Genomic DNA, 23,751 nt, shown 5'->3' on the forward strand with positions numbered 1-23,751 from the left:
AAGGTTATTGTTTTAACTTTGGCTTTTAATTTCCTTGTGCTGAAGGAGAACAGGGTCTGACATTAGAGAGGAAAGGGGCTGCAAGAGGAAAAAGGTGGGGGGAAAAAGAGGGGCTGCCTGACCCCCCACCCCTGATTTATTATTTTCCTTGCTGTAGCAGTGGAAGGGGGACAAATTCAAGGCAAACCTCCAATAATTGGATTTTATACCTGGAAAATTATAACATTTTTTCCATAAAGTATAATTATTGGGGGGTCATCTTACAATCAGGGTTATACTCTATTAGAGTAAATACAGTAAGTCATAGTAGCGATTATCAAGTTGTTCTTAAAATTTGAAAATCCACTAATAACGTTTTCATAGTAAATCAGTAGGTGTAAACATAAGATACAAAAGCAAATATATGATAGGCTATATGCACAGCAGTGCTTACATTTGAGACTGTATAAATTTATTCATTCTAAAGGCTCTATTTCAATTGTGTTTAACCTTGCCCGTCTCTTACCTTTTAAGCTTAAATTTGTTCTTAGCCTGAGAGAGAATTTTGAGCAGATGTATGCACAAAGCTGATTTGACTGCATTTGAAAGGAACAGTGGGAGAAAACTGTTAACTGTCAAAATCATACTTAAAAATACCCCTACTCTATTACCGTAGGAGATGGGAGCTGAATACATAACACATACAGCATGGTGTGGCATAAAATATGCACATTGTTTTGAAAGGCTGAATGATGAAAAAGAGATTTTTCCAGTTATGACTGCATAGACCAAGGACAGAACCTGAACTTCAGCTAAGTCACCCACCCTTTCCTGCTTAACTAAAGCTGAAACCCTAGCTGTTGTTGAAGACTGGTCTCCGTGGATGATTTTGAAAAGAGCTAAAGAGTTTCCAAGGCTTTGAGATAGGAGGAGAGAGACCAGAAGCAGCTATGTGGTAAGCCATTAAGTCAACTGACTCCCTTAGCTGCTCGGATAGTAATACAACAGCTACTGCACTGTAGACTAGAAATCTAAGCAGAGTACTTTTATCATGGTCAGAAAATAAGCTTCCCTGCTTAATGCCTGAACACCAACTTTGAGGGACTGATTTCTGGGGAAAAGGTGTGTGTTCTATGTAAGAAAATATGGTATTTGTCAGGGGGTATGTTTTTCAAAGTTCCCAAGTAGCCAAGGTACACAAGTCCTACTGACGGTCAATGGAACATGTGATTATAAGTTAGGACAATTAAATGACTTCTAAAAGCTATGCACAGCCTATAGGTCACATCTCCATATTTTAGCCATCCAGTGAAATTTTTTATTTGCCTTCTTTATTGATGGGTTAAACTGAGGCACAGAGAGCATAAGATCTCAATCCTGCAAATGTGTACATGTAACATTTTCACAAGAGTACGGCTAAGCATGTACCTATGCATGTGTTTGCAGGACTGGAGTCTAAGTAACTTTCTCAGGTCAGAGCAGAGTGAGTAGAAAAACTATGAATTAAACCCAGACTCTCAATTCCAAATGCTGCACTTCTGCCAACAGACTGCATGCATCTTTTCCTCAGAATATTTTCCACCACTTCATTCCATGAACTACATGTTTGTTTTTCCATTGTTTTCATTTATAAGGTTAGCAGATTAACTCTGTTCTTCTTTTGAAAAATGTTTTTGGTGCTGAATAGTGGGGTTTTGTTGTTGCTGTTTTGTTTTTTGGGTACTTATTAGCATTGAAACAAGTTCTCATTGACAGTGTATGGCTCACTCCATACTGCTGGACTGGTAATGGAGACTAAAACTGCTTTTATGCTATCCTCTATTTTGACATATTAAGTGTATTGGTTAATTTTTTTGGAGAGGAAACTGGGGAAGCTATAGGGGATGATATACTACAAAGCCCCACAAAAAATGAACGAAATCGAAAGTCTGATCATTGCCTCTTCCTTAGCTTTACAGACACTGATTGGAAAGAGCAAAAATACTTCAAAAGTTCATTAACACCTAGGACATTGGTCCTAATAAAAGAAAAGGCTTTGCTTTTAATGGCAGTTAACACATCTAGTGTGCCAAGATCAACAAGTAAAGATGACAATAAAAACAAACAGGTGCTGTGTGCCTCACCGAAAACTAGCTTCAAGAGTAAAAACTAACCTTAAGTGTGAAAACTCCAAAACCCAGTCAAGAGGTGCAGATTAAGTTCTAAAACCTGCACTGAGCCTGTTATTAAGACCTAAGAAATAAGGTTCTTGAGAGTTTGTAGTAACACAGATTTCATATTTTCCAATTTAAAATGTAAAACAAGAGTAAATCTCACAAACAGAAAAGTAAAGATCGTCAGCTGCCAATTCATACATAGGAACAATAATTCCAGTTCTCTTCTCATGTTCAGTAAATAAACTTAACCTCCTTTCCTAATGATGTCACTTTAAACTATTAGTAAGCAATGGCATTATGGCAGTAAAGTTCAAACAACAGTGTCTTTGAGGCAGCTAAGAAACAAGCACACTTAAAAAAAATTGCATACTCCACTAGGCATGACTGAAAGCCTTTCATAGGTGCTTAAAATAAGTCTGATCAGATGCTGTGTGATACAGAGTATGACAGGTATTAAAGGTACATTAACCGCAATTTTCAAAAGAATATGCTCATATTTCTTCTCCCTTAACAGTCAAGAGACAAGCCCTGCGACAAGCACACAGTAAACTCTAAATACTGGGGATGTGTGTAGATTAAGATTAGGAGCAACTAAAAATAAATTATTAAAAAAAAAAAAAAGGACCCCCCCCCCAATACTTTTAGTCTATATTTATTTATATACCACCATTCCTAACAAAGGATCAGGGCAGTTCACAATAAGAAAATTACTCAAAAAAAGGGGAGTGACAAGAGAACAAAAACAGTGTAAAAGGGAACTAGAATATCAAGATAAAAGAGACACCCTAAACAATCTCTCATCTTAGCTCTGTCTGGTAAATGCCCACCTAAATAGGAAAGTCTTACAGAACTTCCGAAAGATGTCCAAGTTTGGTAGTTTCAGAGTTGATGAGCAACTGTAGAGAATGACATCTCACATATTCTAGCTAGGCAGACCCAATGTACTGATGGTGCTTGTAGGAAGGTGTTCTTGGCTGACCACAGGGATCATAATGGGGCATAAGGGAGGGTACACAGGGCCCAAAACGTTTAGGGTTCTATTGATCAAAGCCAGACCTTGAATAGCACCTGGAAAACTACTAGAAGTCAACGGAGACTCTGGAGCACTGGAGTTAAGTGTGCCTGGTGACCCATCCCCATCAGAAGGTGAACCCCATATTTCTGCACCAGCAGCAGCTTCCTGACAGTTTCCAAAGGCAGCCCTGAACAAACCACAAGGCCATAGTCTAGCCTTGAGGTTATGAAGACACAGATGATGGTAGCCAGATCACAGTCTAAAAGAAAGGGTTGCAGCCTTCTCTCCAGGTGGAGTTGGTGCAAGGCACTCCTAGCCACAGCTGCCACTTGAAGATCTAGGTGCAGCAGAGGATTCAGGAGCACCCCAAGGCTGCAAACCTGAGACAGGTGTAAGTCAAGGGCCTGCCCACCACCATCACTTCTTTGTCTCAATTCATTTTCATTTGGTTCACCTAAAGATGAGTGAATGTCACTATAAATAAGAGCTCAACAATAGGAACAGGCATCTATAATTTGTACCTGTAAGTGTAAGCCATATCACTTTGTTCTTTATGTTGGAAGCTCCCACTGAAGACCAGTCTTCCTTTCCTAAGCAAGGGTGAGCTTGCTTAAAAGCCATGCAACTCACAGAGCCGGGGGCTTCAGAGGTGTTCCGGCTGTGTAGGGCTTCACCACACCCATAGCATCAGGTTAGGCAGCAAGAAGCTGCGTTACAGCTAGGTAGCTGGGATCTCTACCTGCATTTCAGCTGGGAGCCAGGGAAAAGCTGATGACAAGAAAAGCCAAGGCAGCCGGGTTAGACCACTAGCCTGCCTTTCTTGGACCCAAGCCTGGTTGTTTTGGCCACACCTCTGAAAAGTTGCTAACCACTGGTTTTAGGGACTGTATAAATAAGTAATAAAGATGGTCCCTGATCCAGAGCTCACATCAAAAACAGGGTTCATGTGTGGCTGGTGAGTGAAATGTGGCCCACCAGAACTGCCCCATCATTCTGTACAACACCATTTTATTAAACAAAAAAAGTTGAAAAGCCAGAAAGCAAGTCCTGTGCCTTTGCTGAGCACTGATTCAGTAATTCGTTCATGAACTTGCATGTGTGGTCCAGTTTCCAGCTTGCAAATGGGCTGAGGGCTTACATCTGATTAGAGTGGATACCAATAGTGGCAGTCTTCTATTTGAAAGTGTACTTTGCAGATGGGCTTCAGTGAGGTTTGAGTTGTGCAACCTTGATCTAAGATTATAATATATTGCAACTAGTGAATTTGCAAACACCTAAAGATGGAATGGAGAGCAAGATAAGAGTGTGCTTCCATAAATTGGTAAGCTCTGTAAATCCATAGTCATTACTATGGTTAAGATTAGCCAGAATATAAAAAACATGAAAATATGAACAATTTCTCAAATGTATACCACCCTTTACATATTTTAACAATGGGGAAAATGAGAAAGTAGAGAAAAGAGCTGGTAATTGTAACAATTAGTTACAAATAGTCTAACAAATAGTTGCAGCAGAAAAACAAGCACACATTAGTTGTTAGTCAATTGCCAGCACGTAACGCAAGAATGAACTGATCAAATTCTGACAGTTCTGAGCTCTTTATTCTCTTTTCAACATTCTTCCCCAATTTGTTTTCCTCACAGAGGTATCTTTGCTGCGATACAAGAGCAGCTTGCCTCCAGCTGGGATGTCAAGTGAACAAGTTCTCTTTGGAGCCAATACCTCCTTCAAAGAAAATTGAGCAATCCCTATGGTACAGCAGTGTCTGCAATGATTTTATCCCCTCAAAGGTGCTCATTTTCAGATAAGTCATAATCACAAAAAGAAATGTAAGGAAGTTTTAACAACTAATCAGATAAATAATTTCTTTCATATAGATACTTGATTTGGCTGGTTTAGAATGATTTATTCTTTAAAATATCTAGTTCAAAGAGATGTGGGTATGGATGTGAAAAAGAAAAAACAAACTGTGGCTTCTGTGTTTTTTTTCCAAACGTAATCTTATTGTAGAACAAAACAATTCACCCAAAACCTTTTCAAATAGTGCTGACCTTACAAAGGGCATATTCATGCCAAAATGAATATTGTACCAAATCTGAAATAACCACCCAATGGGGAGAGGGAGAGTGGGGACCTTCTTCTTATGCCTTAATATTTCTGGATGATTGCTACTGACTATTTTACCCAACAGAACAAGTCAGTGAAGGGAAACTATATGGCAATGTGAAGGTGCATGATATATAAATGTAATCAAGTCCAAGACTATAAAAATGATTTAAGCATACAAACTAATACAGCTTTTGTTCATTTAAATGTTAAATACAAGAACGTAAAAAACCTACCTACTTTACAATCACACGGTTTTACAGCTGTCTCAGGTAGAAGCTGAAAAACTATCCCCTCAAGACTTACCTCAGTGAGTCATATGCAGTGTCTGCTGCTTATCAGAATCACACTGAACAGAGAATATTCTCTGATTCAGAAAACTGGTGATTCTAATAACCAGTGACCAAGAAAAAGAGCAAAGTAAAAGCCCATATGGACCCCATGTTGACCCCCCCAATCACCCATGTTTAGTTGATCAGTGGCTACTGCATAGCAATCTAGCTGCACAATGAACATCCCCATAGGCAGACTTGCTTTCAAAGTGGGTGAAAAAAAAAACTTGTATGCTAGTAAGTGTAAAATTCTATTAAGTGAGACTTTAACATGCAGCAGAAAATACCTATGGTACAATACTCTTGGCATTTAGCTTTAGATTCTTATGGTAATATGATGCTAATTATTACGTGAGATTCTAATAACCAACAGATGTTATATATAAGCATTTTGGCAAGAGGGGACATGAAGCTACAAGATGCAATAGATTACTTCACTTGGTTTTCATCTATAGAAACACAGATTCACAATAACTAGATTCAGGTCAGTGGCATCATCCCAAACCTCTTTTAATTAGATTACACACTGTGGCACTATTATTTAAGACTGTAATACCCAAACTGCAAATTCTGACCAACTTAGCATCAGATCTTGCTAACTCTACTCCTAAAACAGTACTATTGAACTCAAAATCAGCAAGACTCATGTTCACCGACTACTCACATGAATTAAGATGGTAACTTCTGGCAGTGTACAAGGAAGACTTGCATAGTGTCTACTCATATTCATACAATATATTCCTACACATACTGCAGTCAAGAACAAAACTTCCATTACTTTATACTATACAGGGCCAAGGCCTTCACAGACATAGTTTACAACCTGCAGCACAGGTGTCACAAGTAGCCTCTATGTATGGCACATGACAGATCGGGGAGGGAGCTGGAAGCACAGTGGTAGATAGGGCAGGGACCAGAAACCAAAGTAGCAGATCGCACAGAAAGCATAGCAGCAGACCAGGCAGAGGGAAGGGGATAAGAGTAGCATTTGAGGAGAGGGTAGGACTAATTTGTGGCATTCTTGCCAAAAAGGGTGGCTCCCACTGGCTTACAAGAAGCACCCATAACCTACTTTAAAATAATGCTGCTTAACAGGTGGACATGCAACAGACTTTCATCCTTCCACTTCTTGTAAAAGAATTCTCTTATGAAAAAGCCATTAAGAAACCAGCAATGAGACTTTGTAAAGACGGCAGTGTTCTATAACTCACTAAGAACTACTAAAGTAAAATATTTTGTGCTATGTGAAAAATGTGAGCTGTCAGATGCCCAACGATTTTTATAGATGAATGAGGTCTGTTACTTGGAATGCTCAACTGTCATTTCAGGAATACACGTGCAATATTTGATATATACTTTCTGAAATGTCATTTTCCACAGCCTTTTATAAAGATTAAAATCCTCTTTAAAATTCTCTTTAGGTAGGAGACTAAAAGACTAGAACGCATCTTAACATAATTCATCCAAATAAAAAAAAAAATGATCTTCAATACCCATGTACCTAAACAGAGTTTAAATTATATAGGTTTGATTACAGATAACCAATCAGATTACTACCAGAAAAGTATTTTGTAAAACCAGTGCTTAGCTGCAAGGAAATAAATGGTAGATTCCCTTGAATCAAAACAAATGAAAATATACAGCTGTTTAGAAGCGTTTAGTAATAGTACGTGGAGTTTAAACCAGGATATTAAAAAAGGGAACCCTGTAATCAATTGCCACTGAAAGTGAAATTTATGAAAACAGAACATGATAACCCAAGTTAAATCTAGTCAGACTTGTCGTATTAGCTCCCATGTTCTCTTGGAAAGATCAGAGACTGTCAAGACCTTGGTTCTACACTTGACCTGAAAAAATAAACATCATCCTAAAACAGGGCACCTCCTGTTGCTACATTAAGGCCTTGATTCAGTACATAGGAAGGCAAAATTCCTAAGAACATCTAAATGTCTACCTGGTCCAACCCTACTTACAGCACCTTACGATATGGGATTACAGAATGAAGTGGTAAGGCTGTAAGGCAGTTGCAAAGTTAGAAGATTAATACTAAGTTATAATTAGTACCAAACAGGTATATAAATATGATAAACTGTTTGACTAAAAGGCAAATCAACCCACATATTAAAAAAAAAGTGCTTTGTTGACAAAACTATATAGAATGTAAAATTTTTAACTTACCGAATCCAGAAAGCAGAGATAGAACCCTGAGCTCTGCACTACTGCTTGGTTTTTAGCAAAGCCAACTGTTGAAAAAGTAAAAAGATAATGTCTCAGAATTGTAGTTTATTTGTTTAGTATGTTTGTTTGTTTAGACTGTAGTCAAACCAAATGAGAGAAATGAGTGAAGATCGGTATTATGGAAAAAAAGATTCAGATTAACCTGTGTTAAACTAGAATCTTTCAAGTATTTAAGCTACCTGGCTAGTCCAGTTCTGTTCTTTCAATGAACATGAATCAACAGTGTTGGGATCCAATCACTAAATTCCTCATGCTACTAACCCCCCACCCTGTCCCCTGTTCAGATCTGAGCAATAACAGATTACTTTTCCTAGTTCAAAAATCATTTAAACACATTCTGCAGGTGCAGATACCATGTCTAACATTCTTTTTAAGCAGGACCCAGAAGACTGGCTACCTAGATCCTGGAACTGGTACCTTAGTCTTCTCAAGACCCATATGAATGTACAACTGCAAGCCTTATTCTTCATGTGTAAACTGCATACTTTATGGTATTAGGGCTAAATGCAAGATCATCAACCAGCATGTATAAAAAATTTTATATAATTTAAAACTATTACTCTTCCTCATATATAAGGCGTGTGAAGAAAGGCTGAGGGATCTGAGACACTTCAGCCTGAAGAAAAGAAGGCTGAGAGGGGACCTGGTAGCAGCTTACTGCTACATGAGGTACATCAAGGGCTCAGCGAGCAACTGTTCACTAGGGCACCTGAGGAAAGAACCAGGAGTAATGACCACAAACTCCTGGAACAGCGACTCAGGCTCAGCATTAGGAAAAACTTCTTCACAGTCAGGGAGTCCAGACTGTGGAATAAGTTCCCTCCAGAGGTGACCCCGTTATCTTTCCTGCTTGGTACAGGGGGCTAGACCCAAAGATCTTCCAAGGTCCCTTCCAGCTCTACAATCTATGAATTTATAAGAAGTTACTGTAATGGTCAAACATCAAAACGTATGAACTTAATGAGGAGTAGCAGCAAGTTTTAGAATATAATTTGCCATTATGGCAAATTTTGCTTTTCTTTTTACCCTGGGCAAAAAACTGTTCCATCATCCACTAGGAATTAGGGCTGTGTGAAGCTTCGGTTCCCAATTCAATTCCACAGAGTTTCGGCCCAATTTAGTGGCCGAATCTCCAAACCTGAATCAAATCAGAGGCGTCTTAATCTCTCTGAATCGGAACAGAACCCTCTGAATTGATTCGGAAAGATTCGGAGATTCAGACATAGAGACAGCTTTAAATGTTTTTTCTACATACCTCTAGGTAGCAGGCAGCTCATGAGTGCTGCGATGCTGGGGCGCATGCAGTGTCCCACAGAAGCACAGGAGACTCTCCAGAGCACTGGGCGGCAGACCCAGAAGTGGACCAGAAGCACTTCCAGTCCATGTCCGGGTCCGCTGGGGAGTGCACTGGGACCCCCACACACACACCTCCCCGCTCGGCGACTGTTGCCTTCTGGGTCTGGGAGGGGCACCCAGGGTCCCCTGCAGCCGATCACTGAGCTACGGAAACATGGGGGTGGGGGCAGAGCGCTCCACGGCAAACCCAGAAGTGGACCAGAAGTACTTCTGGGTTCGCCGCTTTGCACACCCATATTAGGATTCACAGTAAAAAAAATGGCCGGGTCCTCTCTAACAGTTAAAATAGAATTTCTACCTATTGTCTTTCTAAGTGACTTGTGGCTGTATCAGGATTTGGTGAAGATGCTCTGTAATCTTCTGGTGCTAACAGCAGAGAGCTGAGAATTTGACTCTGTGCAATTTAGATTCCTTCCAGTATTTTTCTTATTTAAAATGAAGACCTAGATTGCAGGAAAACATTTCGTTTTATATGATGTGCTTAAGATGCAAGTTTGACTGCATATTTTACTTGGACCCTTCCTTTATGCCCATGTATACTCTCCCCATGAGGGCAATGAACTTTAAAAACATAAGAATTGCTACATTGGAAAAGGCTGTTGTACCATCTAGTCTAGTAACTCACCTCCAACAGCAGCCAGTGGCAGATACTAAAACAAAAGGCATGTGCAATAACATGCCCTGGAGAATACTTCTTACTAACCCAAACGATGATGATCTTATCCTCTGAAGAAAGAAAACTCTTATTTATATCCCAACTAGTATAACCAATCATGGTATTTTATCTAGATTCTGCAATAAAGAATCAAAAGAGTGATTACAGGCTCTGTGCTTGCTAAATTAAACTGCAGTTTGATTCATGTACCGTTCTTGTCTTAAATTAGAGTAAGCATGAACAGTCGGCTTGGAAGGGTTAGTAATGGACTTAACAATACCACAACCTACTACAGCAGTTCAACCTAGAAATAGAGTAATAATATCACCATGTTGTAGCTCATAACCACCAACCTACAACAACCTACATTAAACAGGTTGGTAAGCTTAGTCCAGTTCTTAATGGGCAGACATGAACATCATAAGAACTGTTCATATCAACAATTTTATCTGTTGACCACCACTAAGCAATTGTAAACTCTGTTAAGCATATACTGTTTGCATAATTAATATCTGTGAAAAAAGATGGTATAATACTTACCTAATTTCCCCCTCTACAATCCCATCCTTTTATTCTTTCATAATTAAACAATACTACAAGTTCTTTGGTCCAGAGACTAACTTTTACTAGCTTTCATATTTTTATAGGGCCACAATCCTAAACTGGGACCTCTAGCTGCTACTTTAATACACATCATACAACATTAACAAAAGGAGGATGATTTTGTAGATTGCCATGTCCTCCTTTCCTAAGGTACAGCTTCTTTCAAGTCCCCCAATAGCACATACAAGAACGCTACGGCAGCTCATTTTGGCTCATTCTGTAGGTAAGTAAAGAGTTCCAGTGCTGCAGAGATTATTTTAGAGAAACTGTCTCTTTCTTGTCAGGAAATCATATAATCTTGGCTCTTCCAGAATTACATGCAGTGCAGAACGGAGAAAAAGAAGAAACAGATGTAATGCACATACAGTTGACATAATTTCAGGGAAACCAACACAACCCGACCTAAATTTAGTGAAATTATAATTCTTATATATCATAGATCTTTTGCATTTAATCTCACCAGTTCAGCTGTAGAAAAGCAGACCTAGACTTTTACAAGTCTATAAGGATCTTTATTAAGGCTTTATCTGCCATAAACATGCAAGAATTTAGCTAAATCAATGCAAATCCCCATGTAGCTTTATTTCTTTCATTTTATGTTCTTTTATTTCAGTTTAGCTTGATCTTATTGCTAATCAACTGATAGTAAAGCAAAATAAACCTATTCTAAACCCAAAAGTGACCTATAGAGCTTTTCACAGCAATGTAATTAAATCATTATAAAAGCTGCAATAAACGTTAAATAAGTACAAACCTGGCAAGGCATGCAATAAACAACCCTAAGCAAAAGTTTTTAACATTAGATGTGAAATCAAGAACCTGCCACATCAAATTAATACTCTAAACAACTTTACCTCTCCTTTCATGTATTCCATTAGCCTTTGAAAAGATAGTAGGCAGGAGGTAAAAAAATAAAGCAAAATAGCAGCATGACTCTTCAATGAAGTCTGCTGTTAGTGCTTGTCATACAGGCCGCAAAAGCCACAACAAAACTAGATTATTGACAGAACATTTAAATCCTTGCCATATGCTTCTCAGAGAATTTTCAAACCTCATATGCCAAAAGGGCAGAATGTGATGGTGATTCCAGGTGTTAAGACTTTAATGCCTTGTCTGTATGAGAGTTGCACTGATTTAACTTGAGTGCAATTTTAAACCAATGCAGTTACATTGGTATGACTTACATGTACACAAGGGCGAACTGAACAACCTGGTTCCTTTCCTCTTTTCCCACAGGAGGTATGATAGGGAATAGGGGCCCTAAACGTTTCCCTAAAAATTCTTACATGAATCCCACTTAACATTATATGTGCTATGTAGCCTCTGCCTAAACCATGAAGGCTGCTCTCTAGACTGCCTAAATTGCTGAAAGTAGGTCAAAGAACAACTGTGCTTTCTGCTGGGTTCCCTGATTCTGTTATAGTTTAATACAGACAGGTCCTTTGTCATTATTCATTCAAGAGCTCAGGAAAAGAACAGATTCTTCTCTCTTTTTCTCACTGCTTCATAGGAGCACTTCGGGCCAACCAACAGTACAGCAGTAGCACTCAAAGCTGTTCATTAATGGGCTGCATTTTTTTAATACTATATAGATGTAAATAGTAATTCATAACACAAAGCTTGCTGGCAATTTCATTAGCTTTCACAAAACTAGAGTTCAATTCCTGGCATCAGTGACTTCAGTAAGAAACAGCTACAGCAAACTAGCAGGTCTGGACATGCTGAACAGCCCTCTCCTAAGAGAAGGAGAAAAAAAGAAAAGGATGAAGCTGACCTTGAACTAGTAATCTCTGTACCAAATCAATACCTGCTCTATAAAAATCAGCTGTAATTAAGCCTGTATCCACATTTCACTGTTTTCATTATTAATGCCTGAGATCTCTATAGCTGTCAGTGTAAAATAAGTGAAGTCCAAGGAAATATTAATCAAAAAAAGAAGGCAAGGGGACTCAAAACAACTATGAGTTGAGGAACACAGTATTAAAAAACAAGGAATTTTCAGAAAAGTTTTAAGATTCAGCTTTCAAATCAAATATTTTAGGGAAAATCTTGAAATATTAAGTTATTCATTATGCCAGAAATGTTGTAAAATTAAAATAGATTTCTCAACTAAAGCACAAGTGGTCTGGAGTTTTGCTAAGCAGCTGCTTATGAGAACAACACTTAAAAAGGTAAAAAAGCATATCCGCTAATTTTGAGGTTTAAGAAGAGATTTAACTTCCTATGGAAGCTACATATTAAAAATGGTTTCCCACAATGAATCCTGTGTTTGACATAAGCAAAGAATCTGCTTTAATATTACTGTACTGAAGAAAATCAAATGTTTGTGCCAGGTCTCTGTGTTTTGCAAGGCCTGCTTACTTGGTGAAAGGAGCCTGTTACCATGACCACAACAGTAAAAACTTAAGCCTCAGTGAGATATTAACATTCCACACTCTTGGAAAGAAAAAGGATTTTTTAAAGCCAGTGACCCTTTCTTTGGGGGACTTTTTCTCCTCCTTTTTTCTTTACATGACAGAAGAGAATCAGAAATGAATCCTAATCCCATGTAAATAGTCCAAGACATGAAGACTGACTGCCACATAGTTTCTGTATTGGGGCTTCTTCTTTCAAAGGAAATACTCCTTGCAGTTGTAACTACTCCTTCACATATCAAAGTGAAGCAATGAAAACAAGAGGATAATACAAATTTCAAACTAATGTGGCTTCCCAAATGTAACAACCATGACAACAAATGACATCCTTATTTGAACACTGATCTAAAACTGACTCCTGCATAAATCCTGGTTTTCAAAACCAAGCATATTGTGTTTCAATATTATTTAATGGAATACATAGAATCACATTGCTTTCTTATGTTCTGTTCAGTACAACACATCAAACTAAACACAGGAAAACCTTTGCTGTTTATAAACAAAAATTACTTTGGCAGATATTATGTCTGGGTTGACACAAAATAGCCATTGTAGTTGACAGTTGTTCTTACCCTAGTTTCACTTGAAGTGCATAGGTGAAAAGTCTTATATATAATTTATGATAACACTCTTATTTTAAGACACTGCATCTGTGTATGTCCTTATGAACTAAAAACTGATTTATAGGCATTACCAAGGCAACTCAAAACACTACAGCTAAAACAAGGTTTAATCCCTAAACACATATTTAATGAGAAAAGGTGACTACAAAAAGAAAGTATTAGCAAAAATATAATATATCAGAATCCATCAATATTACATGTCCAAATCTAGATTGCTGTTCCTGTTTGTATTGCCATTGTTCCATTCTGTGTACTAAGAAAATAATCCAATCTTTTTAAGTTTCAAGATCATGAGCCATCTGAACATCTATTGTTTATAAGACATGTTGACATGCTAATAGTATTTACAAGGAAGTTACACTGGTTCAACCCACTATTCTAGTCCTCATGATGATAAAAAGATACTCTCAAAGAAACATTTAAAAATATTTTAGAAACAAAAGACATTTTAGAATCTAGAAGTAGGGAAGCAGTTGTTAATCGTAAGTGAATTCAGGGCCCAGACAACATTTCATTTATTTCCATGCTTCAACATGCGAACTATTTGAAAGTGACCTTGAAGTAAAAATTAAACACAAAAGAAATAGAATCACACCTTTTTTAAGAGGAATGCATTTCAGCAGGAATTCAGTGTGGGCTTCTGTGGTATCAAGTCAGTTGTTCTATCATTGAAAGGAGAAGCTGGCTCCAAGTACTATTGTATGATATTCCCAAACTGTACCTCTCAAATGACAGGCATGTTACAGGACTTTTGTTTGGGGTCAGTACTCTGTCGACAGTCTTCCATTCACCCATATTGACACCAAACCCTGCTGCTTACACAGCAACTACACATTTCACCAGCATACTATTCTGTTCCCTGTTTTGCTCATGTGATACAAGCAACTCCTTTTTCATGCACATAGGAGTGCTCTCCTCAGCAAGCCTCCACTTCATCTGTTCTTATGCTTTAGGCAAACTAAAGCAGAGAACTGAGATTGATGAGAAAGACAGGAGTGATCTGCCAGTGTGGAAACAGCACAAAAAACGCTGGAACTCCACTGGGTAGAAGACAGACGAGGGAAGGGAATAGAGAGGTGGTAGGGGAAGGCCAAAAGCAAGCACTGATCATCTGAAGCATATTTCAGAGACCAGTGCTCAACTTGATAGCAAAAGGCATCTCAATGGTACACCTGCAGGTGATATGCTTATGTTATCTTTTAGAACACAGTATATAATTATTCAAATTAGGTAATAATAGATGCAAAGGGATAAAAGATTCCAATACAGAGATGCAGGGAATTTTCCCCCCTAACACAGTACTAAGTGCAGTACAGAGTACTAGATACAGAGAGGTGAGGGTTTAATTCCTTCTGCATAAGGATGGAATAAGAAGGAAATACAGTTAAGAATGGCATTAATGAGAGGGAAAAAGGCATCACTGCTCTTTGCCCATGTAAATAATCATGGGTACTTCTTACAACTTCACAGGAGTTGGATATTATCTACAGCTTTCCAAAGATGCCCTTGAGTGGAATGAGCAGTTTAATCTAATGAGCACTTCATTATGAGGGCAGACCCTATACATATAAATAAAAAGTCTTGTACTTTGTCAGCCTATTGTAAATATCACTAGGTAGTACAAACATCTTCAGCAAATACCAATATTAGAGCTGTGTCTTGAAAATACTGTCAGTGTACTGCAACATAGGGTTAATCATTGCTTGCTACAACTGTAAATAAGTGTGGTCTTCTTGAATTCTTAAAATGTGCATTTACTTTCTTGAGGAAATTATAACAGTTTCTTCATCCACAGAAGAATTTACAAGATCCCAGTCCTTAGACACTGAAACTTCAATTTATTATTATAAATTTATCATCATAATTTTAAAATTTCTATTAATCTTAAAGGCAAACTTTGTTGTTACTGGACTTCAAATGCCTCAAACAACACATTCCTTTGTTTGAATGTAAATTTTAAACATGATTGTCTAGAAAATATGAACTGTGAAACAACAGACTCAGTTCAAGAAAACATACCAAGTACAAACCTTCCCTAGCTCTTCAATGCATGCATTTAATTCATGTTAACATTAATGACAGCTAAACACATGGATCAACAGGGAACACACACTAGTCCTATAAATATTTACCTTACAAGCTAAAAACACATGGTTACTGACATGAGATGGAATTCTTAGCTGACAATGCAAGACTTCCTTAATAAACAAATCTACGTATAAGCTTTAGAAGATCTTTATTAAGAATGCATTTTTTTCTGTTTCTCTTCAAGCCTCCACCCCTTCTTGTGAAAGCAACTGTTTAAAAACTTTTCCTTCAACATTATGGAAAAAGAAAGCAAGGTTTAAAACTCAACACAAAAGGTTTACAGTTCATACCTCACTAAGCTTATCTTACCTCTACAGTAGTTGTCATCATTAATTTAACCTGAATCTGCTATCACCAGCCAATTACAATTACACCAGAGCCATTTTTTTTTATATATATTTGACTTGGATTGCAAATTTAACCCTATTTAGAATCATCAGTTCTGGAACTAGCAACAAAATGAACCAAGAATCTTCATGCTTTGCAACAAGGGCTGTAGAAAAGGAAAAATCCAGCCATTCCACAATTTAAGTTACTGTGCCTTTGGTTTCTATTTACATGTTATTTGCATATTGTAAAAAACAAATTTACTTCTAGTGATTAAAGAACTGTCAGAATTATAGCAATGCATCTTGGTATTCTGGATATTTGACAAACTATATAATGCCAACCTCCATTGTTTAAAAAGATTGAGTCAGGCCCCAAAATGTCACGAAGCTGATTTAAAAATAATCATAATCTTCCCCTGCTTGTCCCATCTAAACAGGGTTGCTGTTGTGGATTCTGGCTCTCCACCAGCTTCGAACTCCACTGTAGAAGAGCAATTCTACCAATCCAATGCCAGTCCCAAGCCAAGATAAATGAGGAGGTTAGCATCAGTAAGGGTACCTGGCTGTAAAAACCTCTGCCAAATCATTATCTTGATGCAGATCTGAGGCAGTTTAAAAATAATTATTTTTTTAAAAATAAATTTGCTTTTCTTTTTTATTGTCTTCTGGTTTCTGAATCTCTGGGGTGCACAGGTACATATCTGTAGGGTTATCACTGGAAGTCTTAAACTTACTTAAAAATCAATAAATGATGGACTTCTCATGTAATCACTTGTCTCTAAGAGCTGATGCTTTAAGAAATAAACACCAAGTACTGCAATATGAAATTGCAAATGCAAGAAACATTGTAACTATTATAAATAAAATCTTTTTGACAAATAAAGCACAAACACTAACCCAAATTACACTTTCCCATGCAAGGCAATTCTTGGAAGGCCTTGGTCCAAACCTCCACTCAAGACAGGATCATCTCTGTCTAATCCATTCCAAACAAATGCTTTCCTAAATTGCACTGAAAACTTCAAAGGACAGAGACTCCATGATTTCTTGAGGTAATATGTTGTAATGTTTAACCCCCCTCATAGAACATTCTTCCCAATACCTATTTAATCTCCTTTGTTGTAATTTAAGGCTGTTACTTCACGTCCTGCCCATGTGGAAGCAAAGAACAATTTATCTCCATCCTCTTTAAAACAACCTTTGTATTTGAAGACTGTTATCAAGTCCCTCTAGAGTCTTCTTTTTGCTAGACTAAATAAACCCAGTTCTTCCAACCTTTCCTCATATGGCATGTTTTCCAGACCTCTACGCATTTTTGTTGCTCTTTTTTGCTCTCCATAAACAACTCCCACTGAAACTGAAGAACATGGCCAAATTGCCTCTCTTGTTCAGCTGTGCCTTTTAATGTAGGCCTCCAAAAACAACAATTCTTTTTTTGTAGCAATTCCAGGACACGGTACTTAGGAATGTTGACTTATTACAGTTTTACTAATGCTTTCAGTTGCTACCTTTACTTATTCTTAATTAAATGTTTTCCTATGGATTAAAATATTTTTCAGCTAAGAGCAAACGGTGCCTACTAATTCAAATTATTTAACCATGCTGTAAAATCACTATTAAACTACTAACCTCCTTGGGGCTGAGGTGAATCATGACCACCAATGATGACCTGTATTCCCACATCTTCTAACTTGATCTTCCACTTTTCAACTATACTAATAGAATTGTCCTGAAAAAGATACAGTGGCATCAATTTTAATTTATGTGGCAAACTGAATTAAAAAAACCCCCTAATATCTTATCAAAAATAGGTCAGACAGTATTGTATAATAAAATATATGTACCTTGCTAGCATCATTGAATACTGAGAGTTCCATGGTGCCTTGAAAATCTTGTTCCAAAACTGACTTTAAACATCCATCCAACCAGCTTTCACTATTGTGAACAGGCAGAATAACAGACTACAATGAACAAATAAAGATATTATTACCTATGTAAGCATCTACTCTCTTTATTTACACTTTAGCAGAAGAATACTCATTTCAAAAGGGAGAAAGCTTCAGCATGCGTAGTAGCCACATGAAACAAGACAAAGCTGCTGTTCTTTATGGATAAATGAATCACATTCTTCTCTATCGAGGGTTTAAAAAAATCTTTGGCTCTACAAAGTCATTGTGTGTTAATTTCTTTGAATGCCTTTCCTTGATGATTCCTTGAACAAAAAGCAAACAAAATGTCTCACCTCCAGTCACTTAAACTGTTGCTATTTTTTTTCAGACTCTCTGCCTACCTTAGCCCCACTCCTATATCATCATCTTCTCTCAGTTCAGAAAACTCCTCCATTAAACTATTTCTCTGGTCCATTACTGCATTAGCTCAAGTGGCAGAGGAACGTGTGACATCCACAGATTGCAACCCTGCTGATAACCTATGTGGGCATCAATGTCACATGATAAAATTTCTAGCATTTTCCATTTTTTTTTTTTAATAATTTAGGAAATTACATGCAAAACATGTGCAAAGAACATGATCAGGGCTGCAAAGCCAAACACTCAACTTAGAAAATGCCAAAAAATGTTGCATGTTCCAAGTGAATTTATCTTGTGTTTGTGTTCACGCTACAAATAGAAAGCTCCTGCTCCGAGGAAGAATCAGTATTACATAGCGAAGAAAACTGTTGTCTGTAGGATGCAAGCATCACATGCTGCAGAAGTTTGAAGGTGTACAGTGAATGACAAGAATGCAGGCAAAGAAAGGATGGCCCCACAGTTGAGGTACTATATTTACTCAATTCTAAGATGAGGTTCCACCCTCCCTCATTTAACATGGGCAGGGAAAGCCCCTAGCCTTAGAACTGAGTAGGAAGGTGGTAGAGTATGTGGGGGTGGGGAGAGGGGTTGGAGGCTGCTGTGGCTCAGGCTTCAGCCCTTACCCAGGGTTGGAGTTATAGCCACATCTGGTGCCTGCCCCCCACCATCTCCACCCTGCTGCCTCTTCTCTCCCACAACTTAGCCTCTACTCCCATGCCTGCCCCTCTCCCTCCCCTGCTTATGCTTCCTCTGTACCAGCAAGCTCTGTGCACATTGCAGCCTGGGGCACTAAGCTTGGCCCCAGCCTGGCTCTGTAGCAATGGCACGCAGCCCACATGACTGCTACAGGGCTGGGTAGGGCCATGCTCCATGCTCCAGGTTAGAATGGGAATGGAGCCTGCTGGCACAGAGCAGAGGCTGGCGAAGGAAGAGGGGAATAGAGGCTGGAGGGAATGGGGACCCTGAGATTGTGGGAGGAAGGGGGGGCAGCCACAAGCAGGGAGCAAGTTGCTTGACCTCCCCACACCACCTGCCTTTCCACTGCCTGCCCCTGCAGTGGTGGGAGGGATGAATTAAAGACAACTGTCCAATAATTACATCCTATACATGGAAAACTATAACAAATTTATAAATTTTCCATGTTTAGAATCTAATTATTGGGGGGAGGGAGCTCTCAAAATTAGGATCATCTTTGACTAAAGTAAATATGATAATTGACTGATGCTTTGGAGGTGGTGTTCCATCCCTGATTTGATCAGAGTACTTTGGTGATATTAGGCAAGTTGCTTAAAGCAAACTTTTGCAGGTAACTAATGTTGAGCTCTTCATTTTCTGGTGCCTCGATTAACATTCTGCAATTTGACCTGCAGGAGTGCTGACCTCCCACAGTTGTGACTGAAGGCAATAGGAGCAACTTTTAACTTGTAAAATGCTGTGTAATGCTAAGTCATCTGAAAAATCAAGTTCTAGGTATCTCAGAATTGTTGCTTTCTTTTTACTTTCAAACATCCTTCTGTTGCCATCTATAAAAAGATGATACTATCCCTTCATATTACAGAGAAGTTGTAATTAAATTAAAGTTTGAGCTGAACAGAATGCTTTAAAAAAGTAAAAGCAATCACTGCCATGGAGAAGTCCATAAAGATATTAATACTTCTGTATCAGATCAGGGTTTGAATAATGTACCACAATGAAAGCACAAACCATATACTGAATAATAATTAGGGGTGCACTGGTAGAGATTTTGGTGGTCAATACTGATAGCCAATTTTTAAGGAGGCATATTGACCCATACCAATCTGATTTCTAATACAGTGGTATCCAGCTGGTAAGTCTGTTGTGATGGAAAGTGAGAGGGGGAGGGAAGGGGGGGCAGATCAACACCTCCCATGGTAAGAGAGGGAGTGGGGCTGGGGCAGACACTGCCCAGCCAGGGCAAGGTGGGGTGTGGGATGGAGCCACGGCTTCTCCAGAAGGGTGTGGGGGGACGGAGCCATGGCTTGTCCAGGAAGGTGTGAGGGGGACACCGCTGTGCACACCCGGGGAGGGGGGAATGTGCCCACAGATCTTCACAGGGCAGGGCGGGGCAGGCTGCAGCTGCAGGCTGAGGTCAAGGGCTGAACAGGCTCCTCCCAGGGGGAAGGGGTGGGCAGGGCTGGGCTGCACTGTGCTTGGGGCTATAGAGGAGGTGCAGTGACCCCAAATTTCACTGTAGGTCCCCCCCAGTAGCCCTCCTCCCAGCACCACCCACCCCAAGTACAGTGCAGTGGAGTGGAGTGGAGTGCAGCCCAGTCCCCCCTTCCCCCCCATTGGGAAGAACCCAACATAGCTCCTGGCCCCAGCTACAGCTCACCCTGCCCTGCGCAGATCCAGGGGCACATGCCCCCACCTCTTCCTTCTAAGGGTGTGCACAGTGACAGGAGCCACACCCCCCTCCTCTGGATGAGCTGCAGCTCTGTCCTGTGTCTGCCCTGCCCTGAGTGTGCAGTGCCTGCCCCAGCCCCAGCCCCACTCCCTCACCACAGGGGCATTGATATGCTCCCCCATGCCCCTTCCACCACAACAGATTTCCCAGCTGCAGGCAATTCTTCAACATGCTGGATTATGCCCCTCACTGCCTGCGTGTTGCTGCTGCAAATTATTGGCCACATCAGGCTGATTTCCAATATAGTCAACTTGCTTCATATCAGTGCCGATCCAATATCGCACCTCTCATAATAAGAAAACAATACTGATAAACTTCTCATTATAAGTTTATTCTTCTATGCCAGGGGTGGGCAATTATTTCAGCTGGAGGGTGGTCTAATGAGTTCTGGTGAGCTGTCAAGAGCCACAATGATAGCCCTCCCCCTTGATAGATGCCCCACCCACTAGTCACCATCTTGGGACCAGAAGTCCTGCCCCTAACCCCTGATCTTTGCCACCTGAAGTCCCTGCCCTTGCCCCTGGAAGTACTCCTTTGGGGGGCGGGTGCCATCTTAGAACTGAAAAAACCTAATCTTATACTAAAAGTCAAACATCTAATATAATGTATTTTAATTTTATTTCAAAAAATATTTTTGTCCTGATTTATGTGTGCGTAGTATATATATAGGTGATTGCATAATAGCCCAAAAATAAATTCTTACTTTTGTATATTGTGTGAGAGGAGTGTGTGGGGTGTAGTTGGCAGAGCTGGGTGTGTATGGTGAGATGTGTGGGTGGGTTATGAGGGGGCGTGTGTGTGGGTGTGAGGGGTGTAGATATGTGTATGCGTGATGGGCTGTGGAGGAACTGTGGGCAAAGTGTGGGTGTGAGGGAGGGTGGGGGGGATGTGGGGACCCCCCACATGCCCTTCCACATGGCACACAGCTGTTCAGGACCTCATGGTGGCTCATAGCCTGCACAGGCACAGCCGCTCGGCAGCATGTGGCTCCAGCCTATTCTGGGAGCTACATGTGGCAGCAAGGAGCAGAGCCAGCCTGGCCTGCCTCTACCACACGGGGCTCCCTGTGGCTCATGTGCAGCTCTCTGGACTCGCATGCCACTGAGGGGAAGCCCCACACAGTGCAGCCAGCGGCTTGGCCCCACTCCTTGTCATCACATGCAGCTCCTGGGACTCCACTAGAAAGTAGAGAGCAGGACTCCCTGCCACTTCCAACAGAGCCCTGAGAGCTGCACATGGTGACAGGGAGCAGGGAAGGCAGTCAGCTGCATTGCACGGGGCTTCCCCACTGGTGATGCGCGAGTCTTGGGAGCTGCACATGAGCCAAGGGAAGTCCTGTGTGATGGAACCAGGCTGAACTGGGCTCCACACTCCCACTGCCCTGCTGGGTGCGGGCCATAGGCTCCATGCTCCTGCCAGCCCCAACCCCATGCTCCCTCCCAATTGCAGCTTCCTCCCACATGCTGCCACTTCCCTACCTGCTGCCTGGAGTGAGTACTGCAACAGGGACATGAGAAGGAGTCACCTGAGGCCAGGGAAGCCAAGCAGGTCCCCCAGCAGCTGCAGCAGTGGCAGCTGAAGCCCTGCCTGGAAGTTGTGCGTTCTGGCTGCCTTGGGGCCCTCTCATGCATGAGGGTGGGAGTGAAGTGTGTGGGCTGAGCAGGGTACAATTAATTGGTGATGCGGGCCAGATGAAATCACCTGGTGGGCTGGATCTGGCCTGCAGGCTGTATTTTGCCAGCCCCCATTCTATGCAAATACTAAAGCAGGGAACCTGTGGAAAAAAATAGTATGTGATCATATAATTAAAGCCTGTAATAAAATGCAAATGCATGGATGGGTTAAATTAAATTTTCATATATAACCTTAATTCTACCAATTCTTACCTTTGGAATAATTAACTTTGTAACCTTAATATGTTTATTTAATATAGTTTTTGTGTATGACATATTGCTATAACAAAATTCAAAATAATGTTTAACACTTTACCAGTGAATTCCTTCAAAAGATCAAAACAAATCAAAATAGATCACAGAGCATTACCACATAAAATAATCAATCCTTTCAGGGCTGCTCTATTTTTGAATGGCTTGTGGCCACAGGACTCCCAATCACACACCACACGGGCCACACACAACCCAGGCAAATGCTGTGGGGGTCACAAATGCCATGTAGATGACTCCACTTCACTGCATGGGCACTGATCCTGGGTAAAGTTCCTGGGTTCCCTGAACCCCCTGGCCATGAGCTCTCCCAACCCCATGGGCCAGGCATCTCTGCCCTTCCACAAGGGCAGGAAAAAACACCAGAAGCTTGAGGGAGAGGAAGCCCAGAGGTTCTGGCAACAGAACAAAGAGGGGAGTGGTGCCTGGATCTCCCGATCCAGGGGCTGCACATCAACACTTTGGGAGCCACTTGAAACTAGCTGGAATCATCTCATCATTCCCCGAAGACAAATATTATCACCTCTTTATGGATGGGAAAATGGAATAACCTTCCTATAGGAAGTTTCTTGATTTTTGTGATTTAACCATAAGGCTGTTCTTAGCATTTTATGAAGCAAGCTGATACTTATGAAAGCTTATGCATTTCTGATTTAGTCTATAAGTATTCTTCTTCAAAATATGTAATGATTTCATGTTGCCACTATATTAGAATTAAGAAAGTAAAGTCACCTGAAAATCTTAAAATAGAATTATCATTTGTCAGTGGTCTCATGATATGCATTGTAAATGCACATATGCTTATATACATATGCCCTCACTATGAAAAAATGCATTCATTTTAGGCTTAAAGCTTACTGTCTGATAAAATGATTAGCCAATAAAAACTGAGTGTCATTTCATAGCAACATAGAAAATTATATTCATTTCTGACTTTTTATTTTATACCTAGTTCTAACTTCCAAGGGAATCAAGGAACCAGGAGGAACTCACCTCCTGCATTTCAGCAGGGTGTTTCATGAGACTCCCCCTCTATGCAACGCCGGTCAGGCCACAGCTGGAGTACTGCGTCCAGTTCTGTGCACCCCATTTCAGGAGGGATGTGGACAACATTGAAAGGGTCCAGAGGAGGGCCACCCGCATGATCCGGGGACTACAGGGCAGACCCTGCATTGAAAGA

At 40.2% G+C, this 23,751-nt stretch overlaps 1 protein-coding gene across 10 annotated transcripts in view; it reads right to left on the reverse strand.

Annotated features, from left to right (window-relative positions):
- Window positions 1–23,751, reverse strand: part of B3GNTL1 (UDP-GlcNAc:betaGal beta-1,3-N-acetylglucosaminyltransferase-like 1) — a 316,252-nt gene that overhangs the window by 286,949 nt on the left and 5,552 nt on the right. For all 10 annotated transcript variants that reach the window (XM_019542723.1, XM_019542721.1, XM_019542717.1 and 7 more), the window contains exons 2-4: window positions 17,739–17,855; window positions 17,524–17,623; window positions 7,767–7,831 (exon numbers count right to left, since the gene is read on the reverse strand). In XM_019542723.1, coding sequence (XP_019398268.1) covers window positions 7,767–7,831; window positions 17,524–17,623; window positions 17,739–17,855 — 282 coding nt within the window. The remainder of the gene's footprint in view (window positions 1–7,766; window positions 7,832–17,523; window positions 17,624–17,738; window positions 17,856–23,751) is intronic.

Source organism: Crocodylus porosus, unplaced genomic scaffold (genome assembly GCF_001723895.1).
Source record: "Crocodylus porosus isolate Cpor-Errol unplaced genomic scaffold, CroPor_comp1, whole genome shotgun sequence".
Taxonomy (NCBI): domain Eukaryota; kingdom Metazoa; phylum Chordata; order Crocodylia; family Crocodylidae; genus Crocodylus; species Crocodylus porosus.